The sequence below is a fragment of the Dicentrarchus labrax genome, unplaced genomic scaffold (assembly GCF_905237075.1).
Source record: "Dicentrarchus labrax unplaced genomic scaffold, dlabrax2021, whole genome shotgun sequence".
Taxonomy (NCBI): Eukaryota; Metazoa; Chordata; class Actinopteri; family Moronidae; genus Dicentrarchus; species Dicentrarchus labrax.
This window is the reverse complement of record NW_026136712.1, coordinates 412,501-429,040: the sequence shown is the minus strand read 5'-3', so window position 1 is coordinate 429,040 and position 16,540 is coordinate 412,501. Positions and strand designations below refer to the sequence as shown.

At 41.9% G+C, this 16,540-nt stretch overlaps 2 protein-coding genes across 8 annotated transcripts in view; one reads left to right on the top strand and one right to left on the bottom strand.

The window, feature by feature from the left end:
- Positions 1-16,540, bottom strand: part of LOC127373071 (uncharacterized) — a 395,753-nt gene that overhangs the window by 108,189 nt on the left and 271,024 nt on the right. The window lies entirely within an intron of this gene.
- ryr2a (ryanodine receptor 2a (cardiac)) overlaps positions 1-16,540 on the top strand; it is a 324,810-nt gene that overhangs the window by 91,110 nt on the left and 217,160 nt on the right. For all 6 annotated transcript variants that reach the window (XM_051417108.1, XM_051417109.1, XM_051417107.1 and 3 more), the window contains 5 exons: positions 731-827; positions 4,764-4,838; positions 9,856-10,012; positions 11,441-11,605; positions 12,189-12,310. In XM_051417108.1, the coding sequence (XP_051273068.1) occupies positions 731-827; positions 4,764-4,838; positions 9,856-10,012; positions 11,441-11,605; positions 12,189-12,310 (616 nt within the window). The remainder of the gene's footprint in view (positions 1-730; positions 828-4,763; positions 4,839-9,855; positions 10,013-11,440; positions 11,606-12,188; positions 12,311-16,540) is intronic.

Sequence of the window (16,540 nt, the reverse complement as noted above, 5' to 3'; positions counted from 1 at the left end):
CCAGTAGTGTTTACATGTAAACAAAATGTATATGTACTAGTATAACCTCATTCTGTAGATGTTTCACTGCCATTCACAATTTATTTTAATGTTTTGCAGATATTTCCTTTGTGAAATGCAGTGTACATCAGCAGCACAGCCATATATCAATAATTTTTTGGTCTGTCTTGAGTTTTTCTTTTATTTACTTCATTTAGTCACTTTTCCAGTGTAAACACACTACTGAGTCAATTGATATGTAGTATTGAATTAGGGCACTGCCTGTCAATGTCTGTCAGGGTCTACAATTCCCCAAAATCTGTGACACGATTGACATGATTTGAAGACACAGCTGTTCTTCATGTTGGCAGTCAGCTCTGCTTGTCTTCGTGAACAGATTGGTTTCAGAAATGTGAAACCATGTCATGTTTAATACTGTAACTGCCCTGCTGCACTTAACCCCTGCTGCCCTACTCCCACGTCTGCTCAGTGCAGTTAATCTGAATACTCAGATACGTTTCTAAATTCAAGTATAGGAACGTTATCATGTGTACTAATTCTGCTGTTTTTATGCAAACCTGGCTTTCTCTCTATAGTGTCTTCTCTATCATATGAATCATGTGTTGTCTCTGGCCTTCTGTTCTGTCTGCCTCTCTTTCTCACCCCTCCTCTGCCTGTTCTGCTTTAATTTTTTCTCTTTTCTCCTGTTTGCTTCTTCCCCCCTTTTCCCTTTCTGCTCTCTTGTCTGCAGGTTTCCTGATAGGAGGGGACGTTTTGCGGCTCCTTCACGGTCACATGGATGAGTGTCTAACTGTTCCATCTGGGGAGCATGGAGACGAGCAGAGAAGGTACTGTGTACTGATAATAACAACTGGACTGATTTATTCGCTAAACACAGTCACTGTAGTAACAATTTTGTCTCATCTAGTTGTTTATGAAGTCGTTTCTACCTGAACTGTAAGCCCAACATTTCTAAATTATAAAATTAGACTGTAAAGGGGAATTGGTTATATGTAGTCTTGTTTCATTACTGTTATTCAGTTATACACATTCATACAGACACACAGTACCAGAACCAGGAGGCTACAATTTATAATCCTTCAGTACCAAAGTGGACAAAAACTCAACATACTCATGATTTTGCAAGTCTTTGAAGTTGCAATTAAAATTTCATGTAATGTAAAGCCATATAGGCATTTTATTCTTTTTTTGACATGGTATATTGACAGATGAGTTTAGATTAAGGAAAATAAGTATTTTGTCTGTTTCTCAGCAGATCATAATTGAGAATGGTAGTCCAGGAGCCTCTATCACAAAGCAAGTTTATTGAGGCGCCCTCGTAGCTCATCTGATAAAAGCACGTGCCCCATGTACTCTTTTCAGCTGCTTCCATCTAGCAAAGGCAATAAAAGCCCAAAATAATCTTTAAAAAACAAACACAAAAGTAAGTTTAACCTAATATCTGTGATATTGGATAACTGGTGGCTATAATAGTTAAAATTCTGGCAAATCAAGCAAATTCAGTAGTCTGGACTGAGTGTAGAAAATAAATGGACTGTCCGTTAATAGATTAAACATACATACAAGTCAACAGTCCCGAAAGCTTTGTGGTGGGCCATTGGAGGGAGCTGCAGCAGCAAACAGTGTTGGCAATGCATGAGGGAAAACTTGTATATATTCAATTCAATTCAATTTTCAATTCAATTTTATTTGTATAGCGCCAATTCATAACAGAAGTTATCTCAGGACACTTTTCAAATAGAGCAGGTCTAGACCGAACTCCTTATAACATTTACAGAGACCCAACAGTACCACCATGAGCAAGCACTTGGCGACAAGGGCAAGGAAAAACTGCCTGTTAAAAGGCTGAAACTTAGGACAGATCCTTCGGCTCTAGATGGGTGGTCGTCTGTCTTGACCAGTTGGGGGGAGAGAGAGAGAGAGAGGGAGAGAGAGGGAGAGAGAGAGAGAGAGAGAGAGAGAGAGACACAGACAGACAGACAGACAGACAGACAGACAGACAGACGCACAGCAATAACAGTATTGGTAATGGCAATCTAGCAGGACCATTGCAGGAGGCTCCACCAGGATTGATAAGAACCTGCGAGACGAGAAAGCACAAGAACTCCAGGGAAGAAGTGAAGTTAGTAACATGCATTAATGGGACATGAATGAGTGCAGAAAAAGAGAGGAAGAGAGGAGCTCAGTGCACCATGGGAAATCCCCCGGTAGTCTAGGCCTATAGCAGCATAACTAAGGGATGGTTCAGGACTCACCTGATCCAGCCCTAACTATAAGCTTTATCAAAGAGGAATGTCTTAAGCCTACTCTTGAATGTGGTGAGGGTGTCTGCCTCCCGAACCACAACTGGAAGCTGGTTCCACAGGAGAGGAGCTTGGTAACTGAAGGCTCTGGCTCCTGTTCTACTTTTAGAGACTATAGGAACCACAAGTAGCCCAGCATTCAGAGAATGTGGTGTTCCAGAGGGGTAATAGGGTACTATGAGCTCTTTACGATATGAAGGGGCCTGACCATGAAGAGCTTTATAGGTGAGGAGGAGAATTTTAAATTCTATTATCAATTTCGGAGGGACTAAAGTTATTATAGGACTCTGTTAAATTCAGACATGGCATTGAGTTAAACACTGATGGAATCTCCTCCTTAAATTTAGCTACAGCACTGTCAGATAGACATCTGCTGTAGGAAGTTTTGCCTAATGGCTTATAATCTAATAGTATGAATTCAAGAGTTATTAAATAATGGTCAGATAGGAAAGGATTATGTGGGAAGACTATTAAATGTTCAATATCAATGCCATATGATAGAACAAGGTCAAGATGTGATTAAAACAATGACTTGGTTTATTTACACTCTGACAGAAGCCAATTGAGTCTGTTAATGAGATAAATGCGTTACTAAGGCTGTCATTGTCAACATCCACATGAATATTAAAATCACCTACAATAATTACTTTATCTGATTTAAGGACTAAACTTGATAAAAACTCAGAGAATTCAGATAGAAAATCAGAGTACGGTCCTGGAGCACGGTACACTATAACAAATAGAACTGGCTGCAGTGCTTTCCAGGATGGGTGAGAAAGACTAAGAACAAGGCTTTCAAATTAATTATAATTTACTTTAGGTTTAGGCTCCATTAAAACGCTCGAATCATACATGGCTGCTACTCCACCTCCTTGGCCAGTGTCTCGAGGAATGTGAGTATTAATATGACTGGGGGGGTGGATTCATTTAGGCTAACATACTCCTCGTGGGACAACCAGGTATCAGTAAGACAAAGTAAATCAATATCATAATCTGATATTAATTCATTCACTAAAACAGCTTTAGAGGACACTGACCTGATATTTAACAGTCCACATTTCATTCTCTTATTTTGTGCTACTGCGGAGTTAGTTTTAATTTTTATTAGATTTTTATGTTTAACTCCTCTTGTTTTTATTTCTTTAAATAATTTAGGTGGTCGGGGGACAGACACAGTCTCTATGGGGTTTTGGGTGGGTGACTGTTCTAAAGAAAGTGCAGAGAAGTGTGTAAGACAGCAACTCTGCTTCCTGGTCCCAACTCTGGACTGTCAGGTTTTAGAAATAAACTTCGCCATATTTCTAGATAAGAGAGCCGCTCCATCCAAAGTGGGATGGATGCCGTCTCTCCTAATCAGACCAGGTTTTCCCCAAAAAGGCTTCCAGTTATCAATGAAGCCCACATCGTTTGCTGGACACCACCTCGACAGCCAGCGGTGGAATGACGACATGCGGCTATACATGTCATCACTGGTCACATTGGGCATATATGTGATTCAGTGTTACTAATCACATGGTAGGTGACTGTCAACAATAAGCCAATGATGTTAATTCCATGCAGGATGGATAGTAGACATGAGAAAGAGTCCTGTGTTTACAACTTGCAGCATTCACGTCATTTGACAACTCAAGACAGTTGTTTGATTGCAGAGTTGCTTGAGTGAGGCGTAATTGTGAGGTGTCCATTTTTGTTTAACTTTTCCAGCTCTTCTGTATTATGAGACACCAAGTCGGATATATTTGTGCATGAATGCAGCATGCATTCAGCAAACAGCTGATGCAAGCACAATAGTAGAGTTGCTGAGGGGGCTCCCCCTAAAATCTGCCGTAATGAAAACCATTAGTTCATAAAATTGCTTGAACTTATGACTTTCTCTGTTTTAATGGGATTTTCATGTGTACATTGGAATTTATGTCAAGAGAAAGAAAGCGGGTTTGCCTTGTTTTTTGATCAGTTTTATACACTAAAAAGTTCTGTGTTAAATGTTATTAACTATCTAATGTTATGTATCATTTGTCAGTAGTGTTAATTTACAGTTTTCTGTGGTTCCTTTACTTTAAATTTGGCTTCACTATAGACTATTAGACAAACAGTATTCAGCTTCTTTTGTAAGGAAATTACCAGCCTGCAGGAATAGAAAGTCCCATAACTCCCATTACAGACTGCGCTCTCTGCTGTGACTGAGACAAGGAGGACTATTAATAATTATAGTTTTAAGATGTTCCCAAAAGGGACAGCCATGTTGTTAAACAATGCCGATGAGAGTGACTGTGTTCTCCTCCTGACTGTCTGCTGAGATTAGTTACTAAGTCATCAAGGTAGAAGCATATCTAGCAGTACTTCAAGGGCAACTTGAGCTGCTTCAGAAGAAGTGACTTCTAGAATGCGTGTATGTAGAGTGTTGTATGGAAAAGATATATTATTTGTTTGAAAGTGTGATAATTTCATTTTTACCCCCAGGACAGTGCACTATGAGGGAGGAGCAGTGTCCAGTCATGCCAGGTCCCTGTGGAGGCTGGAGACACTGCGGGTCTTGTAAGTACAACATAACATACACATAGGGCCCTATCTTGCCGATCTGAAGCGCAAGTATCAAACGCAAAACGCAAGTAGCTTTGTGGGCGGATCTCGGGCGCTGTTGTTATTATGCCGACGGGATAAATGACTCTTGGGCCCGACGCAAATCTAAAACGGGTTGGTCTGAAGTAGCTACATTAGTCATAGGTGTGGTTTGGGCGTAACGTGCAATAAACCAATCAGAGCATCATCTCACATTCCCTTTAAAAGCAGGCGCGCTTGTCCCATTCAATCCAATCCAACTTTATTTGTTAAGCACTTTAAAAACAACCAAAGTTGACCAAAGTGCTGTACAGGAGAATAAATAAGACATCATAAATGTAAACAGTGATGATGATGATGAAGACCACTGTGAGGAATATAGACAGTGATGGCGACAACACTGGAAAGTTCCCGTGGCAGATAACATGGACGAAGTCCGATGGCGACGAGCTCGATGTCCGGGCTGCAGACGCTCTTTCACACAGACGTGCCCGGCGTTACACCACCTGTTGTTTATGAGCACGGACAGTCCCCCTCCTTTCTTCATGCCGGTCGCGGTGGTGTCCCTGACTGCTCGAACCGTCTGGAAGCCGGGAATGGTGACGTTGGAGTCCGGTATCTGCTCGATGATTGCAGGGATGTAACTTAGAGTTTAAAGCTCCTCTTCTTCATCCTCCGTTTAACCCCCGCTCTGCAGCCTCACCGTCTCCTCAGCTCCTCCGGTATGGAGGGTCTCTCTCCAGTCAGGATGCTAGGGGGCCTCAGGGCGATCATCTGATCACGGGTGAAAACAATGCGACTCCCCGTCGCCATGGAGACCAGCGTAAACAAAAAATAAAAAGTGCTCAAAAACGCCAAAAAAGTATTTAGGCGACGTGAACAAAGTAGTAAGAAAGTAAGAAAGTAAGAAAAGAGTTCAAAATAGCAAAAACACACTAAAACTACAACAATGAAAGGAGCTGCCATGACAGGCTGCCGTTGTCGCCGGCGCCATTCCATGGCGGATTGCTATTATAACGACGGATTTGCCAGGCGCACGCCAGGAGCGGTTCACAACTGAGGAGACCGACATTCTCGTCAGGGCCGTAAAATACCGAGAAGTGACATTATTGACATGAAATAAATGTAACGCAGCCATACAATAAATCAAACAATGTAACGCAGCTTCGCAGGAAGAAGACCCTGGCCGAGCAGTGCGCAAGGGCCAGCTGAGGAGGGAGCAGCGCAAACACCAAGGTGCAGAGGATCCAGACCCACTATACGCCGGAGGACCACCCGTTCCTGCAGCAAACCGGGTTTGACATGCTGGAGCGGGAGCTGTCCGGGCTGCGGCAAAGTATTAATGCCCGTCTTGACCGGGTGGCGATGTTGCTGCTGCCTCTCAGGCACATCTCCTCAAGTCTGCGCCCTTAAAATAGCATCTGAATAAGCACCACTGACTTTAGACTAGGTTTTTCCTGGTCTGTGGCGGAATTGTTTTCTGAAACCGCAAAATAGCACCAGGGAACGTTTGCGCCGGAACACGCCTCCTCTTTTCGCTGAACCGCCCCCCGGAGCGCAAGTTCATTCCCTAATTTAAGGACGTGCGTCGGTGAAGGGAAAATTCTAATGTGCGTCGAATGCAAAATAGGAATTATACAAGCGCCAGTGTACAAAGTCAATTGCGCTGAGTGCAAGATAGAGCCCATACTGTGCATGCATACAACAAACAAGTAGATTCACAAATAAACACTAGCAGACATGCACTTTCACATAGTTACATCACACACATATATATACACACACACAAACAGATTAGTACTGTTTGTACAGATGTGTTGTTTTGAATACATTTTGCATATGCTGTCAGTTTTTTAGCTTTTGTCAAGCTTTTTTTCTGTTTGCAGCCACTGCTGGGGATTCCTCACTGTGTAAATAGCATGGATTGCTAGTACTGTGGGCAGTAGGGTGATAGAGTAATGGTTAAAAAATATTACAACTTTTACTCACAGTGTGTGCGTCAACATCCTTTTAATGGCTGCAATAGTTGCAAAGTAACAGCAGCAACAGAGCCTGACAGTAAGTTTCAAACATGGTTCCAGGTTGGTAACCAGGCAGCAGCTCCTTGATGCCTAAGATGACCAATTGATTGCCATATTTCATATTTTTTGTGTACATTTGGAGGGTATGTTCTTTTTCAGTTATACTCCATATTTCAGTGATGGAAGAGTGATATTGATAATAGTAAAACTTATGTATTTGTTTTTCTGTCACACATTGAAAAACATATTTCAGTAACCTGACATTGCCCGATGGTTTGTTACACAGAACCATCGGGGAAGTCTTAGTTTTTGCAAAAGGGGAGGAACTTTCAAAAAAATACTCTGTAGGTGATTGGATAAACAATCTATCACCATCTATCACAGCACACTTCAACCAATCAGATCAATGGACCATATAATGTAGTCAACTCTTACAGAAGCCACTTACATGCAGCCTTCAGTACTGTTTATTGCTTAGTACTCTCCAGTGCTGCCATTGTTGTTTTTGAGCAGTCACTTCTCGCACAAGTCGTGACACTTGGTGTTAAACCACGCCTTTAGCTTTAGGCCATAGGTGCCAGTAGTTCCTCATAGGACGCTAATTGGTCTGAACTACTGTGGTTAGACACAAACATATAGCCTGGCAAGATTTGACCATGTGATAGCAGGGTTAATATTTCAATATACTATTTACATATTACACCTCCACAAACCTTGATTGACTACTCTACATTCAAGTTGGCGACTCCAGTTTAGGTTTGCAATGCCTTCAGTGTTAAAGAATTCTCAGAAATGTTTAAATTGCAATCAACTGAATATAGATTCAAGTACAGGTCCATTTGAAACTACTTTATGAATAAATGTTTTTATTCATAGTTATCCTCATAGTAAATATCATTTATTTACATTTTGCCTTTTTTCATAAGCAGTATAACACCCAAATGCCCCCTTTGGGTGATCAAATCACAAACTGTAGATTCTTTTTGACATATGGCTCACATATCTTGGAAAAAAAACATCCCAAACAGGTTGAAGTCTGGCTGCTGTTACTTTGCTGAATCTGTGCTATGAACATCTGTGACTTAACTGCATAGGCCTGTCTGCTGGAGTGAATGAAAATTAACCTTCAGGGTCCTAATTTAGCTTCTGCAACATATTTTACACTTAGTTTATACTTTCATAGACATCATTTAATACTGCAATAATTATATTTTGGCCACTTGGGGCAGCAGAACAAGCTGTAAAGACAACACTGACATAGTCCAAGGGTAGACAACTACCTTTCTACCATCTCTTTAGTTCCTATCCTGTGACTACTTCTGCCTTTGACATAGAATTATATGGAATTGAAACAATGTGTTGCTATTTCACACCCAATAAAAATTTTTTTCACATTTTATCAAGTAAAATGTGTGTCATACATTTCTGACCTAACCTGGAATTATTTTTATTTATTTATTTAAAAGTTTGCTGACCCTTTTTACTTTGAAAATACACGTAGTCATTTGATCCATGGCTTATATAATGTAAATTAAATGTCCATTAGTGCAGGTTTAAAGGTCAAGTGTGTAACATTTACACATTTACATTTACATTAGTGTACAGTCACATAAAAAATGCCTGTCTTTGGCCATTTGAAACACCAGCACACTGTAATGTCTTCTAACTGGTGCCCCTTGTTTTAGCAGCTGTATATTCCCACATAATAACATTTGTAGTTTCAATCTCGACTTTACAATTTACCCATTTTTGCATCGTTTTAAAAGGTAAATTCAAATTAATTGATTTAATGATTTATCACCCAGCTTTACTACAGAGGGAGCCAATCCTTTTCTACAGAATACGTCATGTTGAACTACCATGTTTCTACAGTAGCCCAGATTGGACAAACCAGATACTGGCTCTAGAATTACACCAGGTAGTCGCTGTGGGGTGTTCCTGGTTTGCAGTGGTCAGTACCTATCAAAATTGGAAAAGCGGTGAACCGGCAACTGGGTCATGGGCAGCCAAGTCTCGGTTACGCACGTCAGGAGCGAAGGCTGGCCTGTGAGGTCTGATCTAACACGCAAGCTACTGTAGCTCAAATTGCTGAAAGGTTGATGCTGATTCAGATAGAACGGTGTCAGGACACACAGTGCATCGCCGTGTGTTGCGTATGGGTCTGCGTAGCTGCAGATCAGTTAGCATGCCCAGGTTGTCATAATGTTATGGCTGATAGGTGTACCTTATTACAAAAAAATGATCAGCTATAACATTATGACAGCCCGCCTAATATTGTGTAGGTCCCCCTTTTGTCACCAAAACATCCCTGACCCGTCGAGGCATGGATTCCAATAGACCCCTGAAGATGTGCTGTGTTATCTGGCACTAACATGTTAGCAGCAGATCCTTTAAGTCCTGTAAGTTGTGAGGTGGGGCCTCCATGGATCCGACTTGTTTGTCCAGCACATCCCACAGATGCTTGATTGGATTGAGATCTGGGGAGGAGGCCAAGTCAACACCTTGAACTCGTTGTGTTCCTCAAACGTTTCCTGAACAATTTCTGCTTTGTGGCATGGTGCATTATCAGTTTCAAAGTTAAGTATATAATTGCAACAGCAAGCCACAGTGTGAACAATGGGAAATATATCAACTTTGAACTTTGAAGACTTTCTTAAAAAGGTAGAATTCACAGAACAGAGGATAGAGGAGTTAGGGATTTCCCAGCCACTGTAGTTTCTTCTACACACTTTGAAGGCAAGCTGTATTCAGTTGGTTGCAACGTCACCACTACATGCCTCTAAATCCTACACACTGATCCTCTAAGGGAATTTAATTCAGTGTGCATGTTAATATATGTATTTTTTTAAATCACCCACATTTAATCCTACCTAGGTTGTTTTGATTTTTGCAGTTATATGTTTTTATTTATGATTCTTCGTGTGTGTGTTTAGTATTTATGTCTTTTTATTTATGACTGTATTTGTATCCAGATGGAGTGGGAGTCATATCCGCTGGGGACAACCATTCAGACTGAGACATGTGACCACAGGGAAGTATCTGAGTTTGATAGAAGACAAATCTCTGCTGCTGATGGAAAAAGAGAAAGCTGATGTCAAGTCTACTGCCTTCTGCTTCAGGTCTTCCAAGGTACACACAACACTGTCAGTGAAGGCCATGATGCATTATACATTCATAACAGGAGGAAAATTCTCTCTATTGTACAATATGTTGTGATCTACCCACAGGCCACAGTTAACTGCATTGTACAATAACCCTAGGACTCTAATATCCATGATAATTATATAATTAGGGCCCGAGCACAAATCGTGCGAAGGCCCTATTGTATCTCTAGGAATTATTATTGTCTGTGTCTTCGACTGCATATTTGGAGGTCGCAGCATGCTCGAAAAGTTAGGAAAATGTGCACACAATTCGATCGTTCAAGAACTCGACGTATGCAATTGTCCCCGTGTGCGGGCGCCGCCAAATGGCTAAGCCTCAGAATCAGCCCCCAAGATGCGTAAGACCGACATGTACGAAAATTGGTGCGCATGTGTATCATGATTGGACAAGCAGAAAAGCCTCTTGGACCCATACCCCAAACTAAACAGGAAGTCGGCCATTTTGGATTAAGCGGTCATTTATTGCGATTTACACACGTTTTCTTTTAACGAACTCCTCCTAGGGAATTTATCGGATGGACTTCACACTTGAACACAGCCATCTAAAGACATTCACGATTAAAATTTGTGCAATTTATGACATTCCGTCAAACACCGTGGACATGGCTTGGCGTCCTGTGGCGTCCAAATTTCGAACCTTCGCCATGAAAGAGGGATTTGTCATAACTTCTGCGTACATAATCCAACTGCAACGAAACCTCACATGTTTGATAAGAGTCCCGCCCTGAACACTTCTATGTGATAATATTCAGTAATTGTGAGAGCGCCACCTAGTGGCAACATGAAGTATCACATTTTATACTTGTATACATGTTCTACTCCTAGCAGGATGATCAGATCCAGCTGAAATGTACTTGGGGGGCGTGTCTGTGGCGTGGTGTTAAATTTTGATGTACCGCCACAAAACACAAGCTTGCTATAACTTGAGTGTACATTGTCCAATCTGCTCCAAACTTCAATTGTCTGATAAGAGTCCCGTGCTGAACGCATCTATGTGATAATATTCACTAATAGTGAGAGCGCTACCTAGTGGTGAAAGGAAATGTCCTCTTTATACTTTTATGTATATCTTCCAGCAGATTGACCAGATCCAGCTGAATTTCTGTCAGCGGTCCCTTAGGACGATGATGATGAGATCTTATGAATCTTAACAATTTGTGTGGAACCATATTGCCATGGCATCACTGTGAAAATCAGCTTTTCTGTTAACATTTGAACATTTTTTGGGGGCCAAACTTTTTAGGACCTAGTTTTGAAGCGTTCTGAGCATTTCAACAAAAAGAAATTGATTTGGAATCTAAGAAGTCACTCCTAGTTACAAGGTGGGTCATGTAACATTTAATCAGTATTAATTGCAGTATTCAGTTTGTATCTTCCTTTCTCTGTCCTTCAGGAAAAGTTGGACCCTGGTGTGAAGAAGGAGGTGGATGGGATGGGTGTTCCTGACATTAAGTATGGTGACTCTGTGTGTTACATCCAACATGTTGACACCTGCCTGTGGCTCACCTACCAGACTGTTGATGCCAAGTGTGCACGCATGGGTGGAGTACAGAGAAAGGTAAACAAACCTTACTGCAATAAACCAAACTGCACCTCCTCTATGCAGTCCATGCTTTGTACTGTATATAAGGAGTTGACAAGATGGGACATTACAAGTGACATCCAATTAAGAAGTTAACACTAGAGTTTATGACCCTTTTGCAACATTAGAGCAGGGGTCTTAAACTCAAACTGCTGGTAATGTTATCTCATAGGAGGAGCACTTTAATGTACTTCAAGTACTACAAGTAAGAAAAGTATTCAGAAAATATTTCCATTACTAACATCATACATCACAAACAAATGCAAACAGTAGTTTCTATACATAGCATCTTTACTATAATAAATATAATACTCAGCCTGAAAACCTGTCACTCAAAGCGGCCATGCATACACATTATGCATAACTTTAAGCCTTAATGTAATTTTAGTTACATAAAAATTCACCTGTGTACATTTGTCATGACTAATACCCCAAACTGAATAATCATCTATAAATGTATAAATGCAGACAAATGCTCTCAGTGCATGTAAATAATCAAAAGATGCAGAAAATGTGAAAATAATCATCTTCATATCATCAACTTTCTTTCTTATTTCAGGCCATCATGCACCATGAGGGTCACATGGATGATGGGCTGACGCTGTCTCGGTCACAAAATGAGGAGAGTCGCACAGCCAGAGTCATCCGCAGTACTGTCTTTTTGTTCAACTTGTTCATCAGGTGGATTACTGCATACACACGAACACACACACACACACACACACACATACACACACAAACACACGCAAACACACACAATGCATAATGCAGAATTCAGGAGATACCATAGAAAAGTGGTATTAAGACACTAGCAGAGGAGGCTGCAGTAATGGTAACAATTAAGAGTATAATTAAAGCTGCAAGCAGCGTTGGGCGGGACCTCGCGCTCCACGCAACTCGGGGCGTGGTGCGGCCGCGTCATGTGCCGTCGTAACACGTGCAGACCACAACATGAAATTTTCACGTCACCCCACTCCCAAGCTCTCATCGCCAGAAGCTGAGTGAGACCACTCTACGTTGTCATGCGTTTCAGACACCACAAAAGACTTGAGCTTTCATAGAGAGACTCTTCACTGAGAAACTTGGAAATGCAGCGCCATGCCACGGACACACAGTTTGATGCACAGTAAATATTTGATTAACTTATGATCACCAATGTGTCTAGATTGCAGTGATGGAATATGAAGTCAATATGATAAAATCTGTAGGAGTTCAGTTCTCTGTAGATCACAGTGGCTGACTTTGACGGCACGCCACAGACACGCCCTTCAACATACAGTAAAAAAATGAACAGCGTTCATTCAGCACCATTTTTTGACTGCACTGACCAATTTTGAAGTAGATCCAATAAAACCTGTAGGAGGAGTTAGTTAAAATAGAAGCCCTGAAATGCCAATAATGACATCACAGTTTGACATTCGATTCAAAATGGCCAACTTTGACGGCACGCCACGGACACGCCCTTCAACGTATAGTCACAAAAAGAACAGCGTTCATTCAGCAAAATCTTTTGACTGTACTGACTAATTTTGATGTAGATCCGATAAAACCGTTCAAACTCAAGACGAAAATTCACCGAAAATGACCACAGACTTTAAAATGGCCAACTTTGACGGCACGCCACAGACACACTATTCAACGTACAGTCAAAAAATGAATAGCGTTCATTCAGCACCATTTTTTGACCATTTTGCATGGGTCCAAGAGGCTTTTTTGTACGTCTCGACACGTTACACATGCCTACCGAGTTTTCACTGCTTTTTAAAATCCTGTAGGGGGCGCTACAAACGCGATTTTTGGTATGTGAGCTACAGGCACCAGTCTACACGTGTCCTGTGAATTTCTTATTCATAACTATTACAGTCTCCGCACAGCTAATTATCTTCCACCAGAGCGCCAACCGGTGGTATTTTAGGGGAGCTTCAGGGAGCCATGGGCAATCATCACACTTGCCGTTGCGGAGATATAAACTTCTTCATTTTAAAGAGCGCCACCTTGTGGTGATGACCTGAAATTGTGTACGAGGCATAATGAAGACATAATAAACTATTGACGCAAGTTTGGTGTCAATCGGACATACCAATGTGGAGAAATGCCCAACTTCCTTTTTTGACGAAAAATCAACAGGAAGTGCTAATTTAATAACTTGCTTATTTTTTTAAATATCAAAATACTTTAAATCAGGACGGTCTCCAGATGCTACGTCCAAAGTTTCGTGCGAATCGGACAAAAGTGCATGGATGGAACACGAAAACATAGTTTTTGGACATTTTGCGCTCCAGCGGAAAAAAAATCTAGGCGGAGGTGGCCTATATAGGGAGATTCAGCTCCATTCACCGAACGCGTGGATATAAGGTTTTTGAATGTGAGACAAACGATGCGGGAGTTATTAGGCCCGACAAATTTGCCAAATAAAATTCACGCAAAGTTTACGTTCAGGGGGTCAAAAATGCAGTCAAAAGGGCTATGAAGAATAATAATAAACGGCCAAAAACAATAGGGACCTTCCAGCGGTCGCTGGCTCGGTCCCTAATTAAAGCTGCAAGCAGCATTGGGCGGGACCTCGCCACCAACCTACGTCAGGGCCTGCACAGCGGTCGCCCGCGACAGCCGTGCCACGCCACGTCGCCCCACGCCCAAGCCCTCATCGCTGGAAGGTGAGGGAGACCACTCTACATTGTCACGGGTTTCAGATCCTTTTGCGTTCATAGCGAGACTCTTCACTGCGAACCGTACACACGGACACACCCTTCAACATACAGTCACAAATTTTAAAAGGTTCTTGTTTTTTGAAATAGCAAAATTCTTCAAATTACTTTTTTTTACCAGGACAGTCCCCAGATGCTACGTGAAAGGTTTCGTGCCAATCAAACAAACTGCATAGGAGGAACACAAAAAAGTAGTTTACGGAAAAAAATTCTAGGCGGAAATGGGCGTGGCCTATATGAGGAGATGCAGCTCCATTCACCGAACGCGTGGATATAAGGCTTTTGAATGTGCAACAAACGATGCAGGAGTTATTAGCCAAAAATACTTTTCTTAATAGTAGCACCACCTAGTGGCCGACCAAAAAGCGACACATAGAATATCCAATTTTTCACCAGGCCTGACCACTTTGCCAAATAAAATTGTGCTTTCATATATGTTCAGGGGGTCAAAAATGCAATCAAAAACAATAGGGACCTCCCAGTGGATACTGGCTCGAACCCTAATAGTTCGAGCAAAAACAATAGGGACCTCCCAGTGGATACTGGCTCGGTCCCTTATTAAAGCTGTAAGCAGCATTGGGCAGGACCTCACCATCAACTTACATCGGGGCCTGCACGGCGGTCGCCCACTGCAGCCGCACCACACCCCACGCCCAAGCCCTCATCGTTTGGAGCCGTGGGAGACCACTTTACGTCGCCACGCATTTCAGACACAGTGCAATAGACTTACGCGTTCAAAAATTCACATAAATCAGATCAAAGTTGCCATGCAGCACTTCTTCGATATATTCCCTAGGAGGAGTTTGTTAAAATAAAACAAGAAAAAGTCACCGAAAATGACCACAGAGTTCAAAATGGCCAACTTTGACGGAAAGCCACGGACACGCCCTTCAACATACAGTCACAAATAGCACAATATTTAATCAGCAATGTTTTCTGACTGTACTGACCAATTTTGAAGTTGATCTGATAAGTTCCGTCAGAGGAGTTATTTCAAATACAACGCAAAAATCCGCTGAAAATGGCTGCAAAATTCAAAATGGCCGACTTCGACGCCATGCCACAGACACACCCTTCAACATACAGTCACAAATAGCACAAATTTTAATCAGCTTTATGTTTTAACTGTACCACTTTTGAAGTTGGTCCCATAAATTCCCTGGGAGGAGTTCGTTCAAATACAAAATGGCCGACTTCTTGTTGGGTTTGGGTTATGGGTCCAAGAGGCTTTTTTCCTTGTCCGATCATGATACACATGCGTACCAGTTTTGGTACTTGTCTTGGGGCTGATTCTGGGGGGCGTGGCTAAGCCATTTTGCGACGCCCATCTACGGGACTAAGACAATGCCTTAGCCTTTGCCACGACTGAATTTTGTGCAAAGTTTCATGAGTATTCGGGCATGTTTAGCCCCCCAAAAAGTGTTCAAATGTTGACACAAAAGCTGATTTTCACCGCATCGCCATGGCAACATGGTTCCACGCAAATTCAGATTCAGAAGATTCAGATTCCCTGTGTTCAGGGTGGGATTCTTATCAGGCAAGTGAAATTTGGAGCCGATTGTATAATGTACACTCAAGTTATAGCACAATTTGTTCAAATACAACATGTGCAAATCACCAAAAATGGCCGCTAAATCCAAAATGGCCGACTTCCTGTTGGGTTTGGGATATGGCGCCCACTGAATTTTTTGTTTGTCTGGATAAGATCTAGGCGTGTGCCGCTTTTTATGCATATCGGTGAAAGGGGCCCCGGGTGGTACAGTTTATGGACCCATGAGGGCCCCTTTTGCTATGCTCATAGTGGACCCTTAGAAAATCCGAAATTTTTTGCCACGACTGACAGGTGCGCCGTGTTTCATGAGTTTTCGAACATGGGAAAGCCTCCAAATATGCATTTGTTTGGGTTGAAAAATAAAAATAATTCCTCCAATTACAATAGGGCCTTCGCACGGTCAGTGCTCGGGCCCTAATAATTCCTACAGATTCAATAGGGTCTTCGCACGATTTGTGCTTGGGCCCTTATAATAATTATAACAATTATAATAGGGCTTTCGCACTGGTCAGTGATCGAGCCCTAATAATAACCTTTACAGATACAATAGGGCCTTCGCACGGTCAGTGCTCGGGCCCTAAAAAGAATTCCTTCAATTACAATAGGGCCTTCTCACAGTCAGTGCTCGGGTCCTAATAATAGGGCTGGGCG